Source organism: Pyrus communis, chromosome 6 (assembly GCF_041283825.1).
Source record: "Pyrus communis isolate YQ-2024b chromosome 6, ASM4128382v1, whole genome shotgun sequence".
NCBI classification, from domain to species: domain Eukaryota; kingdom Viridiplantae; phylum Streptophyta; class Magnoliopsida; order Rosales; family Rosaceae; genus Pyrus; species Pyrus communis.
In genome coordinates, this window is record NC_142570.1 from 1,428,564 (window position 1) to 1,446,296 (window position 17,733).

Here is a 17,733-nt window from a genome sequence, read left to right on the forward strand (position 1 = left end):
TTTTCGTTGACACGGAGCTAGTTTGGCTGCTGCACAAGAGATCAGGGCAGGAAAAGGGTTTCGCAGGTACCCGTGCAAAACGATTAGAATGGTCTCTTTTACCCACGGTCGCTTTCAATGGCTTCGACCAAAGACTCAGACAGCAGCAGAGAGAGTTCTTTATAAGAATATATGAATTAAAGAATGAATAACTGGAAGAAAAGAAAGAAGGAAAAAGAAAAAGTCCCCAAAAATTTATCAAATATCATCAAGAACTGTATATACACACAGCTGGTTTTTACTAAGACAGTCATCCCAGCTACCAAAAGATTACATATGGCTGACATTCCGTAATGATTTCTACGAAATAAGCTACCTGATCTTGAGAGACGCTTCCTCCTCAGCATGCAACGCAACCTTTCTTCGCCTTGGCTGAGGAGTTGCCAGGTATGTACACGGGCTTTTTCTCCTTTGGCGCAATAGGAAATAGTAGAGCTTCATAGTCATCTTAAGGAGTACGCCCTGAATCAATTTCAAGTTCACAAACTATAATTTCTCCCATTTACGAATTTGAAGAATACGCCCTTGCACATGCCTGGCAACTCCAAAGTTAAGGCAGAGAAAAGTTTTGTGGCCTCTTGAGGAGGATTACCATCCGATAGTATTTGTACACAATGCAGTTCCTGCTTCCCATTGTCTCTAAACCTATTGACGTCAATATATATAGGAGATGGTACTTGGTTACCACCATATTCTGAAATTGAAGGTCATCGACTCCATCTACACATGCTTCTCCCCCAAATTCCCATTTCGAAGTCTTTTTTCAAGAAGATCGTCATTAGAATTCCTTCCTAGAAATTCCACTGGCTGCTGTTCCAAAACAGAACACATAAAGGTATCTAGATTTTTCTTTAAGCGAGAAGTTTCTTTCTTAGATTCTAGGTACTTCTTAAGAGCAAGCGAGTGCGAGCATAAGGGGCAGATGAAGTTACCCTTCTCATAACAAATGAATTCGGAACCAAGACATTTTTCATGATATGCCAAAGGGCAATCAATGATAGTACATATCAACAGCTGAGCACCTTCATTACACTTCACACAAATATTTTCCTCCATCCAATCAGTTGTCTCTGAGTAAGCACGATTTAATGTGCATTGAGGGGTCAAAAAACCATGCTTCTTTGTGGTGACATCAATCTCCCCATTATTATGCTCATCACTATCCCTTGACTCGGAATGAATATCTATAATCTCTGTGGCTCCATCAGCAATTGTCTTCCGTGGGGATCCATCTGCAGACACAGCATGCACTACTTTAACCTGAGAACCATGCTCCCTATTACAATCAGAGTCTTTGGCACAAACTGTATGCTGGGTTTCAACTGGATGAACAACACCCGATGTTGTTGCTTCAAGACAATGTTCAACATCATCTCTGCCTTCAGCAGCACAAGGACTTTCCAACTGACTCGTAGGGATTATGTCCTCCCTATTCAGTCCACAACTATTCGGGCCCAAAACACACCTTTCACCCTCAATAACTGAAACATCTCTTTCAGACAAATCTTCCAACTGCTCTCTTTGAGGTAAAGAAACTGGGTTGTGTTCTACACACTGCGAAACAGAAGAGGCACCCCCCTTCATCTTCTTGGCATTTCTAAGTGGATTGTCAGAATCATTCACGGTAACATGGTTTTCATCCACCAGGTTTCCAATATCCGGGGCAACTCTGTCCCTCTTCGAAGGCAGTACATTTGCTTCATTTCCTTCAACTCTTGTGTTTTGCACCCGATTCATCTTCATGGCAATTCTAAGTGAATCATCAGAATCATTTACCCTAACACAGTTCCCACCAGCCACATTTCCATCTGAAGAAATCCTGACCCTCTTTGAAGGCAACACATTTGCATCATTCCCTTCTACTCTCGTGTTTCGAGCATTAGAGCAGCTCCCCTTAAACCTCCTATTACTACCACTCACAGAAACTCCATCATTACAACCGTCCATATTTGATGCTAATCCGCTCTTTCGTATCAAGAAATCAGCATACGGATGCGTACCATCAAGAATCGAATCTTTGATCTGCCCCAAAACACATTTCGGCATAGAAGCCCGTTTGTGCAAAATAAAAGCCTGAACATCCCATTTCAACAACCCCGGCCCGTCCGTTTTCACATCGCATTCCGGCGTCTACACAAAAACACAGATTCCAACTTCACACTCAACAATTAAACATACAAAACCCCCAGAATGCCAACAATCCTCATACAAATTCTAACAACTAAAAAAAAAAAATCCAACTTTACACTTAATATCTAAACATACAAAAAACCCAGAAAAAATTTGAACTAATTACACAAAAAAAAAATTTGGGTTTTCAAATCATACCTCATTGATAATGCGCTGCAGAACATCTTCGCATCGTTCCGAAAAATCGAAGCTGAATTTCGAAGGTGAGGTTGAAGAAGAAGCCGAAGCCGAGGGGAGAAGAGCAAGAACATCATTGCGAGGAGGAAACAAGTCCTCCAAAGTTCTCAGAGCGACCCTTTCGCTCACTTTCCTCTCCAAATCATCGGGTAAATCGGGAGCCATTTCGATCAAATCGTGCAAAAGCGGCAACCCAACCTCTTTGAATCCCGCCAGTGCTTCCAGCAGCCAGCCCCACGCGGTGGCCGCCTCTTTCTTCGTCATCTCGTCCATGGGTCGTCGGCGCAATCGCAGAGACGACGGTGGTCCGTCGAAGGAGGGAGGTGAGTGATCGGTTTTTCCTCTTTGGTGTCAGTTTTCTATTTATTTATTTATTCATGTGATTTAATATGACTGGGCGGGTTGGGTCGGGTCTTTTGTTCTTGTGGGCTTGTAAGCTGAGATATTTTGGGCTAGAACCAGTTGCTCGAACCAGGTTAGGATTAGAGTGCAATTTTATCTTCGGTATTTACGCTCAAGAATTCTCTTTGGTGCAAATCAAAAGTGCATATTTAAGTTATACATTTCAATAAAAGTCATTAGATAGATTTTGTTACGTTAAATGATCTAACGGTCTAACTCAGAAATACAACTTAAATGTAGATTTTTGAAATTTGATTGTTGAATTTGATTTTACAATTCTCGGTCATTCAGTTTAAGTCAATAGATCAAATTCAACGGAAAAAAAAAAAAAAAAAAAGTATTACTCTTTGTGCCTCTAAGTACTCAAGAAAAATCTGTTAGTGTGGCTAATGAAAAATATGTTAAAATTTTATCAATGCTCATGCTCTGATTTGCCACTACAATTTCAATTTTATTTTGAACCACCTAATATATTATAATGTGTCAATTTACCCCTATCGACAATTTTATCGATTTTGTCGTCAAATTTGGGGTTATTTTTATAGAACACATTTGTTTTGGTCAATCATGTATTCAACCTCATACTGGTTCTTGACCAAAAATAAATACAAGCAAACTTCTATATACAGTCACTAGAGAAATGCTAAGGAAACTCTTAAAGTATGAATCTTCATAGATTCTTTGTCACTCACAGTTTAATGTTAATTTTTCCGTGCCAACATTATATAACATTGTTCGAAAAACATGAGATGACAGAAAGTCCTTGAAGCTTTATTTTCCTTTGTTCCTTCCGGAGAACAATTTGCAAACATTCTCACTAAAGGACTAACTGCTCCTTTGTTCCATACTCATTGCTCAAACCTCATACTGGTTCATCCAAACATGAGTTTGCGTGGACATGTTAGGATAATTGTATGGCCCAGATTGTGCCACTTATAAACAGTTTATAGTGTTGGTTTAAGTTTGTTAGTGAGCTAGTGTTGTTAGTTTTCGCTATAGAGACTCTTCATTGTAGTAACTTCCTCAACTAAGAAAGATTATGTTTAATACTCTCCTCTCCAATGAAAATATTACACAATAAATTTCCTTTATGCCAAATTTGGCTAGTTGTATACTTAATTTAGTTGTTGGCCTTAGAGCATCTCTAAAGGAGATGCCAAAATGTACACATAAGCTATAATAGTAAAAAAAAAGACCATACTAATATTCTCCAACCGAAGTGTCAAATCATATGTGGTAATGACATGGATTGGCAACAAAAGAGATTGCTGTCAAATTTGACAGCAACTTCAAACGCTTTTTTTTTATTTATTAATTATTAAATTTATTTTATTATTTTTTAATTAGTTTAATCACTTATTATAATTAATGTTAAGTTGACCGATGCAATTATCATACTTTTTTCTTCATTTCAATAAAGGAGGGTGAACAGATTACTGACTAAACTTTAAATGTCCTTTATTAAATTTTAATTAGTTTAATAATTTATTTTATAAAATAATAAAATAATAATTTAAGTTGACATATCGGTTGGAGAACGAAACTTTAAAAGATGTCAAAGTGCCACATAAGCTGTCAAAATTTAAATTTTATGTTCAAAATTTGATCTTATGTGCCAAAGAGGAAGTTGCACTTACACCCGTCTTAGCTAATTGACAATCCGAATCTTTATTAGTTTTTTATACTTAATTAGCTACTGATGACAGATAAATTGAGGATTTGAGTCATCAAATCAAAAACAATATGCGTCCTTACGATTAACCAGATACTTTGCTGGTGCTTAAGATCTTTTTAATTATATTTTATTCAATAACGTTGCTTAATTATTAACAATTTAACACTTCAACCCTAAACCCTAGTTCGTTGACACACACCTATCGTATACTGTATACAACTCTTTTCTTTCTACGCAACAAACCTATATGAACACAAGAGAGTTGGGTGTATTCAATATATTGATAGAAAGAGGAAAGAAAACAGTCCAAATCAGATTATAGAGCAGGTTTGGCTGGGGTTTTCTTATAGTAAACAGTTCAAATCGGGAAACAGTCCAAACAGTGCAAAAGCGCGAATTTCTAAAGTCATTGGCCGATTACGTCCTTAGGGTTTGGCTGGGGTTTTTCTTAGAAGAAGTGAGAATTCAATTAAAAACTGAAATGGACTTCAGAGTTTAGGATAACGGAGTGAATTCATACGGCTGGGACCACTGTGTTCAAATAAAAAACTCAAAGGAACAATTGCTTGATAATATCTCATAACAACAATAAAGATTTATCCACTAAATAAGGTTGACTGTATAAAACTTAAAGCATCACTGTCTTTACGTCAAACCTTATCCCACTAGTTGCTTGATAATATCCAAATTATAGAGAAGAAAAACTGGACACAAAGTCCTTGTTATGCCAGACTGGCCAGTAATGAACAAAAAACATACATTAATGACTTCTAATAAAGGGACCCAACGTTTGCATGTGACATGCTTACAATCCAAAATACAAATGGAAACAGAATTTGAAATTCATTTTTTCTAAATTTTTCTGATCGTGATTTCAACCTTATCAGCTGGAGTCGGGTGTGATAGATAAATGATTTCGGCATCTGGGTTGACAAGTTCCCACCTGAAAATTTCATTAATTATAAATAAATTAGAGTTTAGAATTCAAAAGCAAACATATATATGTATAAATCACATTATGACAAAAACTGAGTTTCAAAGATTCCACTATCAAAAGTAAGGGAAATTCTAGGGTACTTTATGGAACAAAATTGGATATTGATCCTTTGTTTTAATAAGCTATTGTGATGTGCTTCTTGAAATGGCTTACTTGTATCCTGTAGACAAATGATGTAAGAAGATTGCAAGTTGTATCCTAACAAGCATGTTTCCAGGACATATTCTTGGTCCACCACCAAAAACTAGGTAAGTTCCAGGCTTAGGCGATTCCTGCAAAATTGTGTAATTAAGTACATTTTCTACATCATTTATCCCTAGGGTAAATAGTTTATAATTGTTTCATGCAAGAATAATGTAGTCTCACACTCCATCTGTCTGGATTAAAGCACATAGGATCATCAAAGTTCTCAGGATTTGTGTGGAGATATCGGACCCAGAGAACCACAGTCCAACCCTTGGGTATTTTGTAACCTGCAAGAATTTTATTACCACTAACTTGATTACAAACGAGGCCTAATTAATGGTCTAGTTGGAACTCCAACACTTGCACAATGGATTCGTTGTACCTTTATATTCAGCTTCCTTGTTAGCTTTCCGGAAAAGAAATGCTGAAACGTTTGCCATTCTTATTGTTTCTTCTACCACCTATATGTAAATACAAAAGGTTTGGCTTGATATTTAAACTTTGCTTGTAACAATATGAATGCTTGCAAGACACATATATGAATGATGATGGAAATGAAATGATGAACATGGTTAGTAGGTCATCATCTAGCTATCTGATCTTCTATTTCTGAGGAGATATAATATTTAACATCTTTCTTCCTTGGCTATATGCCAGACTCCAGGCTGGCGTGTGATTTTGCCATATAGAAGAAGAGATGATATATAGTGTTGTATATAGTAAAGGTAACGTAGATTGGATCATTGGGCCCCTTTCGATTTGGGGGTCATGGCCGTAGCAGTCCGTGCTCACCCTAAGGCCGGTCCGGGAGAAGGGGAAGGATTTGAAACCGAACACGAATTGAATAGAATATTATATTCATTGTGGCAATCCACTACTTTCAACTTCTCTTTTTTAAGCAACAATATAAACAATAAAAAGTTAACATTAATGCATAAACAATACCTTGTTTGTGTATTTCATTTTCATGATATCTTCAAATGTAATATGATCTCCTTTCTTGTTCTGACTTAAAACCATATTCTCCGCCTGTATATATAATTGCACATGAGAACCTTATCAAGATACTAAAACTTAATGAAGATGATTCATTTCTCATTATATTTAATTTGTACATACCCTAAGTTTTTCGAGGACATTAGGGTATTTGGCAAGATAATATACGGCCCACATTGATGAAATGGCAGTAGAAGCGTATCCAGCAACGGTAAGGCTAACAATGTTATCTATCACCTCTAAGTCACTTAATTTATTGCCTTCATCGTCTTTAATTTGCATAAGCCCATCCATTAGGTCAGTTGTCACTTCTTTTTGGGTTTTTTTCTTCTCTAGCAACACACTGAAAATGGCCACCAGCTTCTTCCTACACTGTAAATTCATTCACGTTCATAATTAAGTATATATAATCAGAGATCATATAACTGATTAGAAACCTTTAGGATTTCAGGTTGGAATTAATAATAAGATTAACCTGACTAGCATGGCGAAAAGACGTTCCAGGAATGTTGTATGGTAGAGCTCTAACTCCTTTCAGTATTCCGGCAAACAAGTTATCAATGGTATCTAGGAGCGGTCCTGGCTCCAAACTTGCAAATAGTTTTCCAATATTTTCATATGCTACCTGCAAGTATATATATGAGACATGGAATACTAATTAGCTAGCTATGTTAATCAAGACACACACACATAGTTGTATGTTTAATCAATTTATTTGATAATTTACCTTATTAAACTCGTCATACACGTTGATTCTACCCTTTTGAGCCCATGATTGAAGTGCAGCCACCATTCTCGGTTGAACTTGGGGGGCAATGTTTCTTAGAGAGTTTGGCCGATTAATAACATTTGTGACAAAGTTTCTGAGTCTTTCATGAGACTTTCCATGAACTGCCACCAAAGAAGTATAGCCCATAAGCTCAACGCTTGGCCACTCTAGCATGAAGATGTCATCTGTTTGAAACACGAATTTGTTGACCGCCGGAAAGCATGCTATGATGGAAGGTTTTCCGAAGAGGTGGGTTCTAAACATTCCAACTCCATCGCCATGCCTGAGCATACACATGACAAAAAAATGTTAACTATTCATCAAAATATAACCAGTTAATTCTATCAGTATTTTGGTCAGTAGTTCTGTTAGTCAATAGCATAATATGACTAGTTATTCATTTTTGTTTAATTGGTCATCTGTGCGAGATGTTTACAATGGTTATAAAATAAATAAATAAATAAAAACTAAAAAAAAAAAAACTGAAAATTGATAGAAACCAACGCTTAATATGACAAAAAAAGCAGTAAATAAAAAAGGTTCAGATAGCTAGTTTGGATTTGAGTCTTAGAAGAACTATTAATAACAATCAAACTAAATAGTAGAATTTTTCTCCGCCACGAAGGGTGAAACCAATGTCTTATATTTTGAAACAGTTGAAGGATTCCCCAACATCTCGTCTTTTACGTACCCGCAGGCCGCAGTTCTTATGGAAAATCTGTTATCTGTACAAATTAGGAATATTAACTTGCAACGTATAATATCTTGAATCTCTTAAAAAAGTTCAATAATTTGATTATTTGAACCATGGTGTCAAAGTCATTGCTAAGTTCGGTGTTTTCAGGACATGGGATCAAATTGATTACGTTGGGTACTACCACCAAAAAGTTAATTAAGTTGGGTACTAATCAATCGACCCTGAAAATAATAAAAACAAAGATAATAGACAAATAACAATTTAAAAATATATATTTTATTTCATAATGAAAACAATTTCGATCTCAAGTCTAAGTATCTCGTTTTACTCATTCACGTATATTATAAAGAGAAAGAAAACCTACTTGCGTCGCTTCGCATTGATAAATTCATCGGGACGGCGAATAATTTTGAAATACCACAGGAATGTAAGCATTTCCCCAAGAAATGGAAATCCCATGTGACCTGGGGGCAGTTTGGCGATTGAGGTGGAAGGCCACAGTTTGAGAGGTAGCACAAACCAAAGCTCATTCCACCACCACAAGAGTAACCCCAATAGTGGCAAACCACCCAAAGCCAAACCCAGCCACACCCCAATAGAAATTTCCATTAACCCTAGGTGCGTACAAATATGCTAATAAATGGTGACACTGGCTTCTTGGCTAGTTATGGCTCATGCCTCATGGTCTCATAAAACCTTTAGATTTTTCGGATTTAAATAGAGTTGGTTTGTTATCGTTCTTGATTCCTACTGGTTTATTCCTCTTGCCAGAGGTTAGTAAGTGCCAAAGAATTTTTTTAATATAGTAACAGATAATACATAATTGAATTACTACTGGGGAGGGCTTATTAAATATTCAAATCCTGATTTAGCCCAGACAGGGAATAAACCTATTGTACTTGGGAATTTTGGGGGTGGGGGGTTATTATATGCGAAAGTTTTGAGTTGTATCTGCTCAACAGTACAAGGGTAGATTATTTATTTATTAGTATGAACGGATCTTTGTGCCATGAATATGCTTCATTTGCCAGATTAAGCATCTTTTTTTTGTTTATACATATTGCCTTATGTTGAAGTTTGCAATCTTGATTTCTATTGCTTGATTGATATTAATAATCCTGTCAATTCATTTCACGATTCATTCACCAAACACAATAAGAAAATAACAGGTTGTGGGTCAACTTGTTAATAAGTTAGGTCATTATTGGGTCACCCATTGAAAACCCGTTAACAAGTTGGGTCATTATCGGGTCATTTATTAAGAACTCGATAAGATTTTTCAAATCTGGACATTAGACATGCTAATCTCTTGAATGACCTCGATACAAAACGACACAGCTCATTAACGTATCGAGTCACCTATGAAGAATCCATTGAAATAACGAGTTTGACACGACACGATCCATTAAGAAAACGACCGTGCCGAGAATGAAATGAACACAACAACATGGCCCGTTTGCTAGGCCTAATAATATAGTGATCAAATGAAAGGGTATAATTTTTGTAATCATGGTGTTAATTAAATTTTGACTCATAGTCATTATGACTCTCTGAAGTTCAGAGTATTATTACAGTACAACTAACTTCTAGTTAGAATAATTTTTTTGATAATTTTAGATAAATTTTTTTCTGTAAAATATGAAGCATGATTGAAGATGCTTACAAAATAAATAAACAAACATTATCCGGTAGAAGGTAGTCCAATAAAAATGTCATTTTTTTTCAATGTATAATAGAATAAAAATAAATAAACTTCACTTATCTATCTCTATTGTTATAATGCCAAATCTTCCTTATAAAAATAAAATAAATAAAAAATAAAAAACTAATGAAAATGACTTGAAAATTTTGAGTTTTAACGATAAGGATAAAATAAAGGGTAAAGGTGAATATTACCAGTATTGACTTTTTAGTGTAAAATTGTAGTTTTTTATTAAAGTAAACAGTACCCGAGCTTTTCGTTAAAGTTCCCTAAAAAAAATCATAATTGCAAGCCTTCTCGTTGGTGTTTCAAGTTTTACCGTAATTTTCCATAAATAATCGTTAATCAACTTATCTCTAAAATGAGCCAATTAATTTTTCTTTTTGACAAGGCTTATTATATTAACACCCCACAAATTATTGAATAAACCTCACATACTTAATACATCTCACATTTACTTTTTCAATGAAATATTATCTTAATACACCTAACGTACTTCTCCATAATACCCTCACACCTCACATTCTCATTATACACCTTACATTTTCTACATGCACCCCATATTTTCTATACACCCCACATTTCTCAAATCTTATAAAGCTTTTAATTTGGATAAAAAATGCCGATTGCAATTTTGACAAAAGATGCCGCCTGGGATTTAAAGCATATGTGGATTGTTTTCAATTCCACCATTAAAACCCATGTCGTCTGTTTTTAATATTTGGTGGTGATTTTCAGTATTTAATTCTTTATGTAATCCCTGTGATCCCTAAAAGATGAATACGAACATAGAAGCTTGCATAACACAACAAAAGCAAAATTAAATCATTATAGATGTCGTCAAAATCAGTAAAACAATAAAGAATATGAAGTCTTACCTCATGTGAAGTTTCCAAAACATTGATTTCGTGTTTCATTCGTCAAAAATCATTTTTCTCAATCAACATGTTTGCAGTTTTATTGGTTAGGGTTTTGTTCAACAATGGAGGGTCAGAGGGATTTTGATAGTTGAAGAAGATAAATAATATGATAAAAGTGATTTGCGATGTATTTAGAAATATTTTTTTAAAAAAAACCTAATAAGGTCAAAATTGTCATTGCATAGTAGGGTAAATAAAGCATTTAATATTAAATTTTAATGTGGGGTGCATTCAACATTTTGTGGGGTACTAATATAAAAAGCCTTTTTGTCACATCCCGACCCGGGTTCCACCACATCCCGGGGTCGACGAGGATTATTGGCAAATCTTGGTGTAGACGATTACCATCAATGATATAATTCTCATCCTATTTTACTGTATTGTACTTATGCTCTGTCATCATATATGAAATGAGTTCATTCCCGCTCACCGCGCACTCTTGTATTTAGGCATTTTTAGGTTTAAATTTATTCACAATTTCCACATCACTACACTTTATGGCCGACACCTGGAAATTATGGCATCCCACATCGACCAACAGAGAGGGGGTGATATGCCTTATATGTACATGCCCACCTCCTATAGCACGAGGCCTTTTGGAAGTTCACTGGCTTCGGGTTCTATCGGAACTCCGAAGTTAAGCGAGTTCGGGCAAGAGCATTCCTAAGATGGGTGACCCACTGGGAAGTTCTCATGTGAGTTCCTAGAAACAAAACCGTGAGAACATGGTTGGGGCCCAAAGCGGACAATATCGTGATACGACGGAGTCGAGCCAGGAATGTGGTGGAGCTTAGGTCAGGATGTGACACTTTTGACAAACCATATTGTTATAGGGATAGAGAATCGATGACGAATCTGCATTAGGATGCATATATATCATTATTTTTTGTTAGTGTAGTAAAGCGTCATTTGCAATTGAGCCAATTAATTAAATGGTCAAAAAAAATACTCCCTGAGAAGTGTTGAACCATGCTAACCCTACTGGGAGCTCGTGCCAAAGCAAAAATACTAGATCTGTCTCGATTGGATCTACTAGAAGAGTAGAAGAGGAATCACTTGCTATTTATGCCTTTTCAGAAATGCTAAGGAGACTTTTGAAAGTGAGACTCTCTATGAACTCTCTATCATCTCATGTTTTTCACATAATATTTTATAATGTTTGCACGAGAATTTATGTTAAATTGTGAGTTGCCAGAGAGTCCATGAAGAGTCTCTCACTTTGAGAGAGTTCTCCTTAGCATTTCTCGTGCTTTTTTTTGGGGGCATTTTGATTTAAGTGCCTTGTTGAACTGCTTCCTTGATTAAACATCTATTACTTTTAAAATTTTGATTAATCTTTTCCTTACTATTTAGGTGCCACGCGTATTATAACTAGTCAGTTTATAACGTAAAATTACATAATTTGCCATCATATTTAATGGACCAATTAATTCTCAAATTATTATCCAAAGTTCCTACAATTTAGTAGATATATATTCCAGTACTCAATTTCAGCAAAAAGTCTTTAATTATAAAACCTAGCATACTTGATATGTTCTTCTACTAATATATACCTCAACGTATCAATACAAAACTTTGTTTGTTCGTCAAAAAAAAAAAAAAACAAAACAAAACAAAACAAAACAAAAACAAAAACCCTTGCTTGTTAAAAGGTTCCAATTGCTAGCACTGCATATCACTTTGAAAACAAAAAAATTCAAATCGGCATGTACAAAGAGAGGCATCCTAGTACCGGACATCAGGCCACAATCTAATTTCTCCTTTTTTTTTTTAATTTTTTTTTTTATGCATTTATGCCTTTAGGATGGAGGGTATGGAGAAGGAATCTTTTACGTACGATGGTGCTGCACCACCTCTCTTTCCTGCTAGGTCCATGATCCATGCCATGGAGGAGCATCATTGGAGCTTCGTACCCTCTACGTAAGAGCCACCTTAGCAATCGAAATGCATTAGAGATTAGAACTAATGTACAAAGTTCATCCAAACTGCAGCCTTACTGCAGCTTAAAGCGGGCCTCTCCTTTTTCCGGTAGCTCCCAATCTTTCATTAAAGTCGCCGGTGACAAGCCATGGGATACTTGCATGAGGACTGATGTTCGTTATTTTATTTCTTGCCAAAGCATTTCTTGAATAACATGATCTCCCGCCAGTGGAAGGCTTTCTGGGTTCAGTGAATCGGTCACTAAGGAACCCCCAAAAGGGCTGCCGTCCAATGGGTACACGAAAGTGACGAAGTTGCCCTGGCTACAGAACTATGCATGTATGTTGCTTTGACGAAGTTACTTCTAGTTTTTTATTCTCAAAATAATAAAAAATGAAAAATTAGTTTATAGAGTTTTTAAAATTTGGCTTGAAGTTTTTAATTTTTTTTAAATTGAAAATAAAATAGTTACCAAACTACTGTGAATTTATAGTTGCAATAGAATTGTAGCTCATTTAGTTATCGCTAGTCAAAACCAAATTAAAGCAAAAGGAACGATTAGGCTGGATTCTAGAACATATTTTAAAAGGGTATCATTGTTTTATGGGCATGGTCAAGTACATTCTAAAATGCACAATGTGCATAAGATGAGCATTGACATAATTCTCCATGAGATGAGCAGTGTTATTAAGTAGGAAAAAAACTTAAAACATAAAATAACAGACTGGAGAGACATTGTCTCTTTTTTTTATCTCTCTCGTCACTTGAATGCTCACATGATTAAGAACATAGGGTTGTCATAGAGAGAAGGTCGAGAAACCCGAATGTGAGTGTGGATGAAATGGAATTATGAAGCTTCATACAATCTGGTGCAAAAGTGATTTGATGCCGAAAAGAGATGCTACGTACGTTAGTAGTAGTTGCTCCTCATGCATGATGCATGCCTTGGCCTGATCGATCAGAGGAGTCATCTTCGCTGCCGTCAGAGGACTCAACTTAAAAGTTCAAACTTCCTCCAACACTAGCAACCTAGCTATTACCAATGGACTTTGTTCTCAAAGTATAAACAGTAAGAGTTCTGTTAATGTGGCGAAGCCACAGATTCCACGTACATAGCTACTCCAATAAGATATAGAGCAGAAACGTCAACAACTTGCATGTCACTTTCTCAGGATTATATAAAAATATCATACACTCTTTTCAGTTAAGATGAGAAAAAATCGGTTAAAATAGTTTGGACACGTGAATGAAGACCTAAAGATGTTCGGTTAGATGATGTGAGGCTTAGGGTAAAAGGGATAAAGGAAGACACAGGAAGACTTGGACAGAGATTATAGAAAAAGTCATGGGGTATTTATATCTAACGGAAGATTTGACACAAAGTTGAACACTGTGACGTTCTAAAATTCATATAGCCAACCCCACTTGATGAGATAAAGCTTGATTGTTGTCGTCGTTTTGTTGTTTTATCATACCCTTTTCCTTGTCTCCGGTTTTGACCAAAACTTCACCATCTTCTAAACCGGACATGGGCTGCAACCTATATTGGTCAATACTCAGAACAGAAATCAGAAAGAACCTTAAACTTCATAGCTCGAAAGAAATTCACTAGCATCGTCTCGCTTAAAAACGTAAACAAGGGGAATCCCAACAGTTGTGCAAACACAAACCAAGACCAGAAAAGCCAAAAGTGTATAAATGTACAGCAGGATTATCCTCAACAGTACACAAGGAAAAGCTTTGTGAAAATGACGAGTAAAAAGTAAATTCAAACCTTTTTAACACTACAAGAGAAAATCTGGAACGACCGCTGTTTGTGCAACCACATTCAAAGGCACTTCCGCTCGTTGTCGAGCTTTGTGCTTACTATGTCTATGACTACTTTTCTGCTTCACTTTCTGACCATTTTCTTCTCTTTCATCTCCCTTCTTCCCCGGGCTTTCATGTCTTCTCCCTTTACTATGACTATGGTGCTTGCTATTTCTCGAACTTGGGTTTCCTAGATCATGCTTTTCAACATCACCCAAATTTTCTTTAGCAGGATCAACATTTAGTTTCTCCTTCCCTTTTCTCTTACTCGATGACTTGGTGGATACTCTACTCTGAGATGAGGTGGGATTGGTGTCGCTACCTGAAAGAACGTCTCGCATGGTACCAGACAACACATCTTCCTTCGGGCGAGGGTTGGCTGCAATAGGTGCTTGATCTCCATCTAATTTCACCACCACAGGCCGAGGCTTTGCATGACATGGCTTTTTCTTTGAAACAAGTAATTTAACTAGATCTTCATCATCCTCATTAGTATCAACCTGTAATTTAGGATCATTGGCAGGTGGATAATTATCTTCCTCCTTCACAGAGGGAAGATAATATAAACCGTGCTGCTTACGGTGCTCTGCAAGCAGAGACGTGGATTCATTCGATGGCACTGGCTCTTCTTTGCTTTCATGGATAGGAATAGAAAAACCAGCTCTCTCCTCATACTGTGGGCTTCCAAGAGAAAATGAACTTAACGAAGGTAGTTGAACATCACCGAAGATTTTTTCCAAGTCTTCAAGATTCTCTGCAAGCATTAACCCATCTGGTACAGGAACTCTTTCTTGAGCACTCACCGAGACAGGACCTAGATCACTTGAAAAGGCATCATGCATCACTCTGATGATTTGGGACGCTTGTGCTTCTTCACTTTCCAAACTTTCTTCCCTGTGTACTGGACAATCAAGCAGTTCTTGCCTAATCAACAGGATGTAACAAAGTATATTCCGTGCTCTCTCTAGTATTTCTACATCATAGCTTCCCATTAATGGAGTCACAGCCAGTTCAACTCGATTTAAAAGGTTTATGATAGATTCACGTGTGAAACTGTCCTTCAATGAAGACGATGCAGATGTCTGCCCAAGAGTAGCAGTTTCCTCCCCATCATATTCCACAGAAAGACCTTCAAAAGATTGATTTAAAACCCTCGGGTTGAATCCTTCATCCTGTATGCAATGCACAGGAGCATCACATGATGCCAAAATAGAACTCTCTGGGTCAACTCGTTCCAAAACCAATCCATCAAAAGTTGAGGAGGAAGCAGTATTCCACCTCTGCAAAAGGTAAGAATTTAAACAAAAGACTAAAACTTTAAGACCAGACTGTACATATATCGCTCTTATAAATGGTGCCAAGAGAATTGTACGAGGCTGTAATAGTGCCTCCATGAGCTCAAACGGGTTTATCGAGAATTCAACATGTTGCCCTGACAACCAAGCAGCGGCTGATAATATCCTGTGTAAGAAAGGATTACCAAGTAATGCAGGATCAATCAGCAGATCACGACTGACCCGGACAAGCTCTGGTCTAACATCCTTGACCCTCATACCAATATCAATAAGCTGCTTCTCAATTTCTTCCCCCTTCTGGCAATGCGGGATCCTCGCCATTTCTCCCAGAAGTAATACATACCAATCGAAGTCAACAATAATCTCGTACACATTACTGCAGCATGTTGATAAAATGGAATCCAAAATCTCATTGCAAAACTCGGGATCAGATTTAAGAGCATAATTGACCAACACCCTGCAAATTTCAGCCACATTATTCTCAGACAGCATTGCCATAACAAGACGCAAAGACTCCAGCTTGATATTTGTATCCACATCACTCAAAGACTTAATAACAACCTCCTTATTCTCCAACACTGCCCACAAGTGCTTTGGGGCAACCACCGAAAGTGCCTGCAATGCAAGATACTTGAGATTCGGATCATCATCAACTAGCATTTCCCGAATCTTCACAACGACAACCTTCACTGCAGATTCATAATCACTCAAACCGGTCACCACTGTCCTAATACACTCAAACAACAATGATTTGGCCCCAGTCCTCCTGATATGTTCACAGACCGGCTCAACAACCCTCTTCGCCAACCTAGGTTCTAAAGGAGCCAACTTTGCAAATATCTTCAACACCTTAATCAAAACCCAGTTGTTCTTGGAATCAACCAAGATCTTATAAAACTCAGGCGCCAACGGAAGATATGACCTGGGTTCTCTCAAAGCAAGCTCACAAAACACCCCAACAGCCACAGACACAATCTGCGAGTCAGGACTCTCCAAATTCTCAACCAAACGCTTAAAACACACCCTCACAGCATCTGGGTATTTATCAAACACCCTCAAAAGCACGCCGGTTGCTTTCTTTCGGACGAAAACCTTGCCGCTACCCAGCAAGGTGAAAACCTCTGGTGTCAAATCCCTAGCAAGATCTACAGTAGCAATTCTAGAAAGGCATTCGAGCGCTAAGCTTACCTCGAGCTCGTTGGTAGAGGTGAGGTCCTTGCGGAGCTGGTTGGTGATGAGGACGAGGACCGGGGTGTTGTCGGAGAAGGAGTGGGCGGCGGCGTGGTAGGCGATCTTCTTGTGGGAAAAGCGGGTGGAGGAGAGGAGCTCGACGACGTGGAAGGCAGCGAAGGACATGTCGAAGAAGTGGAGGGAGGAGAGGTAGGTGAGCTTGTGGAGGGCGTTGGCTTTAGTGTCGGCGTCGGTGGATTTGATCTCGCGGCGGATTTCGTCGACGGCTTTGGAGAGGAAGGCGGACTCGCCGATGAGCTGGAGGCGGAGGCCTTTGATTAGGTCCTCCAGCGTGCGCTGGAAGAGGTTTTCCATGAGGGAGGAACCCGCCATGCGCGGCGGAGGATTTGAGATTTAGTAATTTTTGACGGTGGCGCTACACACTCCGTACGAGGTGGGGCATGTTATGGAAAGGTGATGGCTTTGGGCTTGTCTTTGGACTTGGGAAATGAACGAGAATTCTCTTCAGATTTCGAGAATCTTTTAATCATATTTGTTCATCATACATCATGTAGTTAGAAATTATTGTAAATTTTTTATTTAAAATTAAATATAAACAATACCTAACTACAACTAATCGTACGATACACGATGAACGGATGTGATTGAAAGGTTTCCAAGATCTTCACAAAGAGGAACCATAGAGGATACTCATTCAGATACCTCACAGTCTGGTTTCTATCTAGTTGATCTTGTTTCAAAATAAAATATAAATTTTTTTTAGTGGGT

At 37.5% G+C, this 17,733-nt stretch overlaps 3 protein-coding genes and 1 long non-coding RNA gene across 4 annotated transcripts; 1 reads left to right on the forward strand and 3 right to left on the reverse strand.

Moving 5' to 3' along the window:
* Positions 1 to 225: 225 nt before the first annotated feature.
* On the reverse strand, positions 226 to 2,767 carry LOC137711279 (uncharacterized). Its single transcript, XM_068450511.2, has 2 exons — positions 2,368 to 2,767; positions 226 to 2,169 (listed from the first exon to the last, which is right to left on the reverse strand). Exons 1-2 carry the CDS (start codon positions 2,677 to 2,679, stop codon positions 760 to 762), a joined length of 1,722 nt encoding a protein of 573 aa, XP_068306612.2. The 5' UTR covers positions 2,680 to 2,767; the 3' UTR covers positions 226 to 759.
* A 2,311-nt stretch (positions 2,768 to 5,078) lies between these two features.
* LOC137711691 (ent-kaurenoic acid oxidase 1-like) lies at positions 5,079 to 9,025 on the reverse strand. The gene is made up of 9 exons (XM_068450955.2): positions 8,493 to 9,025; positions 7,390 to 7,714; positions 7,138 to 7,287; positions 6,786 to 7,034; positions 6,612 to 6,695; positions 6,049 to 6,127; positions 5,847 to 5,953; positions 5,634 to 5,752; positions 5,079 to 5,426 (listed from the first exon to the last, which is right to left on the reverse strand). The coding sequence occupies exons 1-9, from the start codon at positions 8,735 to 8,737 to the stop codon at positions 5,336 to 5,338; spliced, it is 1,449 nt and encodes a 482-aa protein (XP_068307056.1). The 5' UTR covers positions 8,738 to 9,025; the 3' UTR covers positions 5,079 to 5,335.
* Positions 5,384 to 6,229, forward strand: LOC148696090 (uncharacterized). The gene is made up of 2 exons (XR_015963788.1): positions 5,384 to 5,539; positions 5,647 to 6,229. It is a non-coding gene; the product is annotated as an uncharacterized LOC148696090 (long non-coding RNA).
* Positions 9,026 to 14,256: 5,231 nt separating the features above from the next.
* LOC137710955 (AP-3 complex subunit delta-like) lies at positions 14,257 to 17,480 on the reverse strand. Its single transcript, XM_068450127.2, has one exon. It carries the CDS (start codon positions 17,335 to 17,337, stop codon positions 14,455 to 14,457), a length of 2,883 nt encoding a protein of 960 aa, XP_068306228.2. The 5' UTR covers positions 17,338 to 17,480; the 3' UTR covers positions 14,257 to 14,454.
* Positions 17,481 to 17,733: the final 253 nt, after the last annotated feature.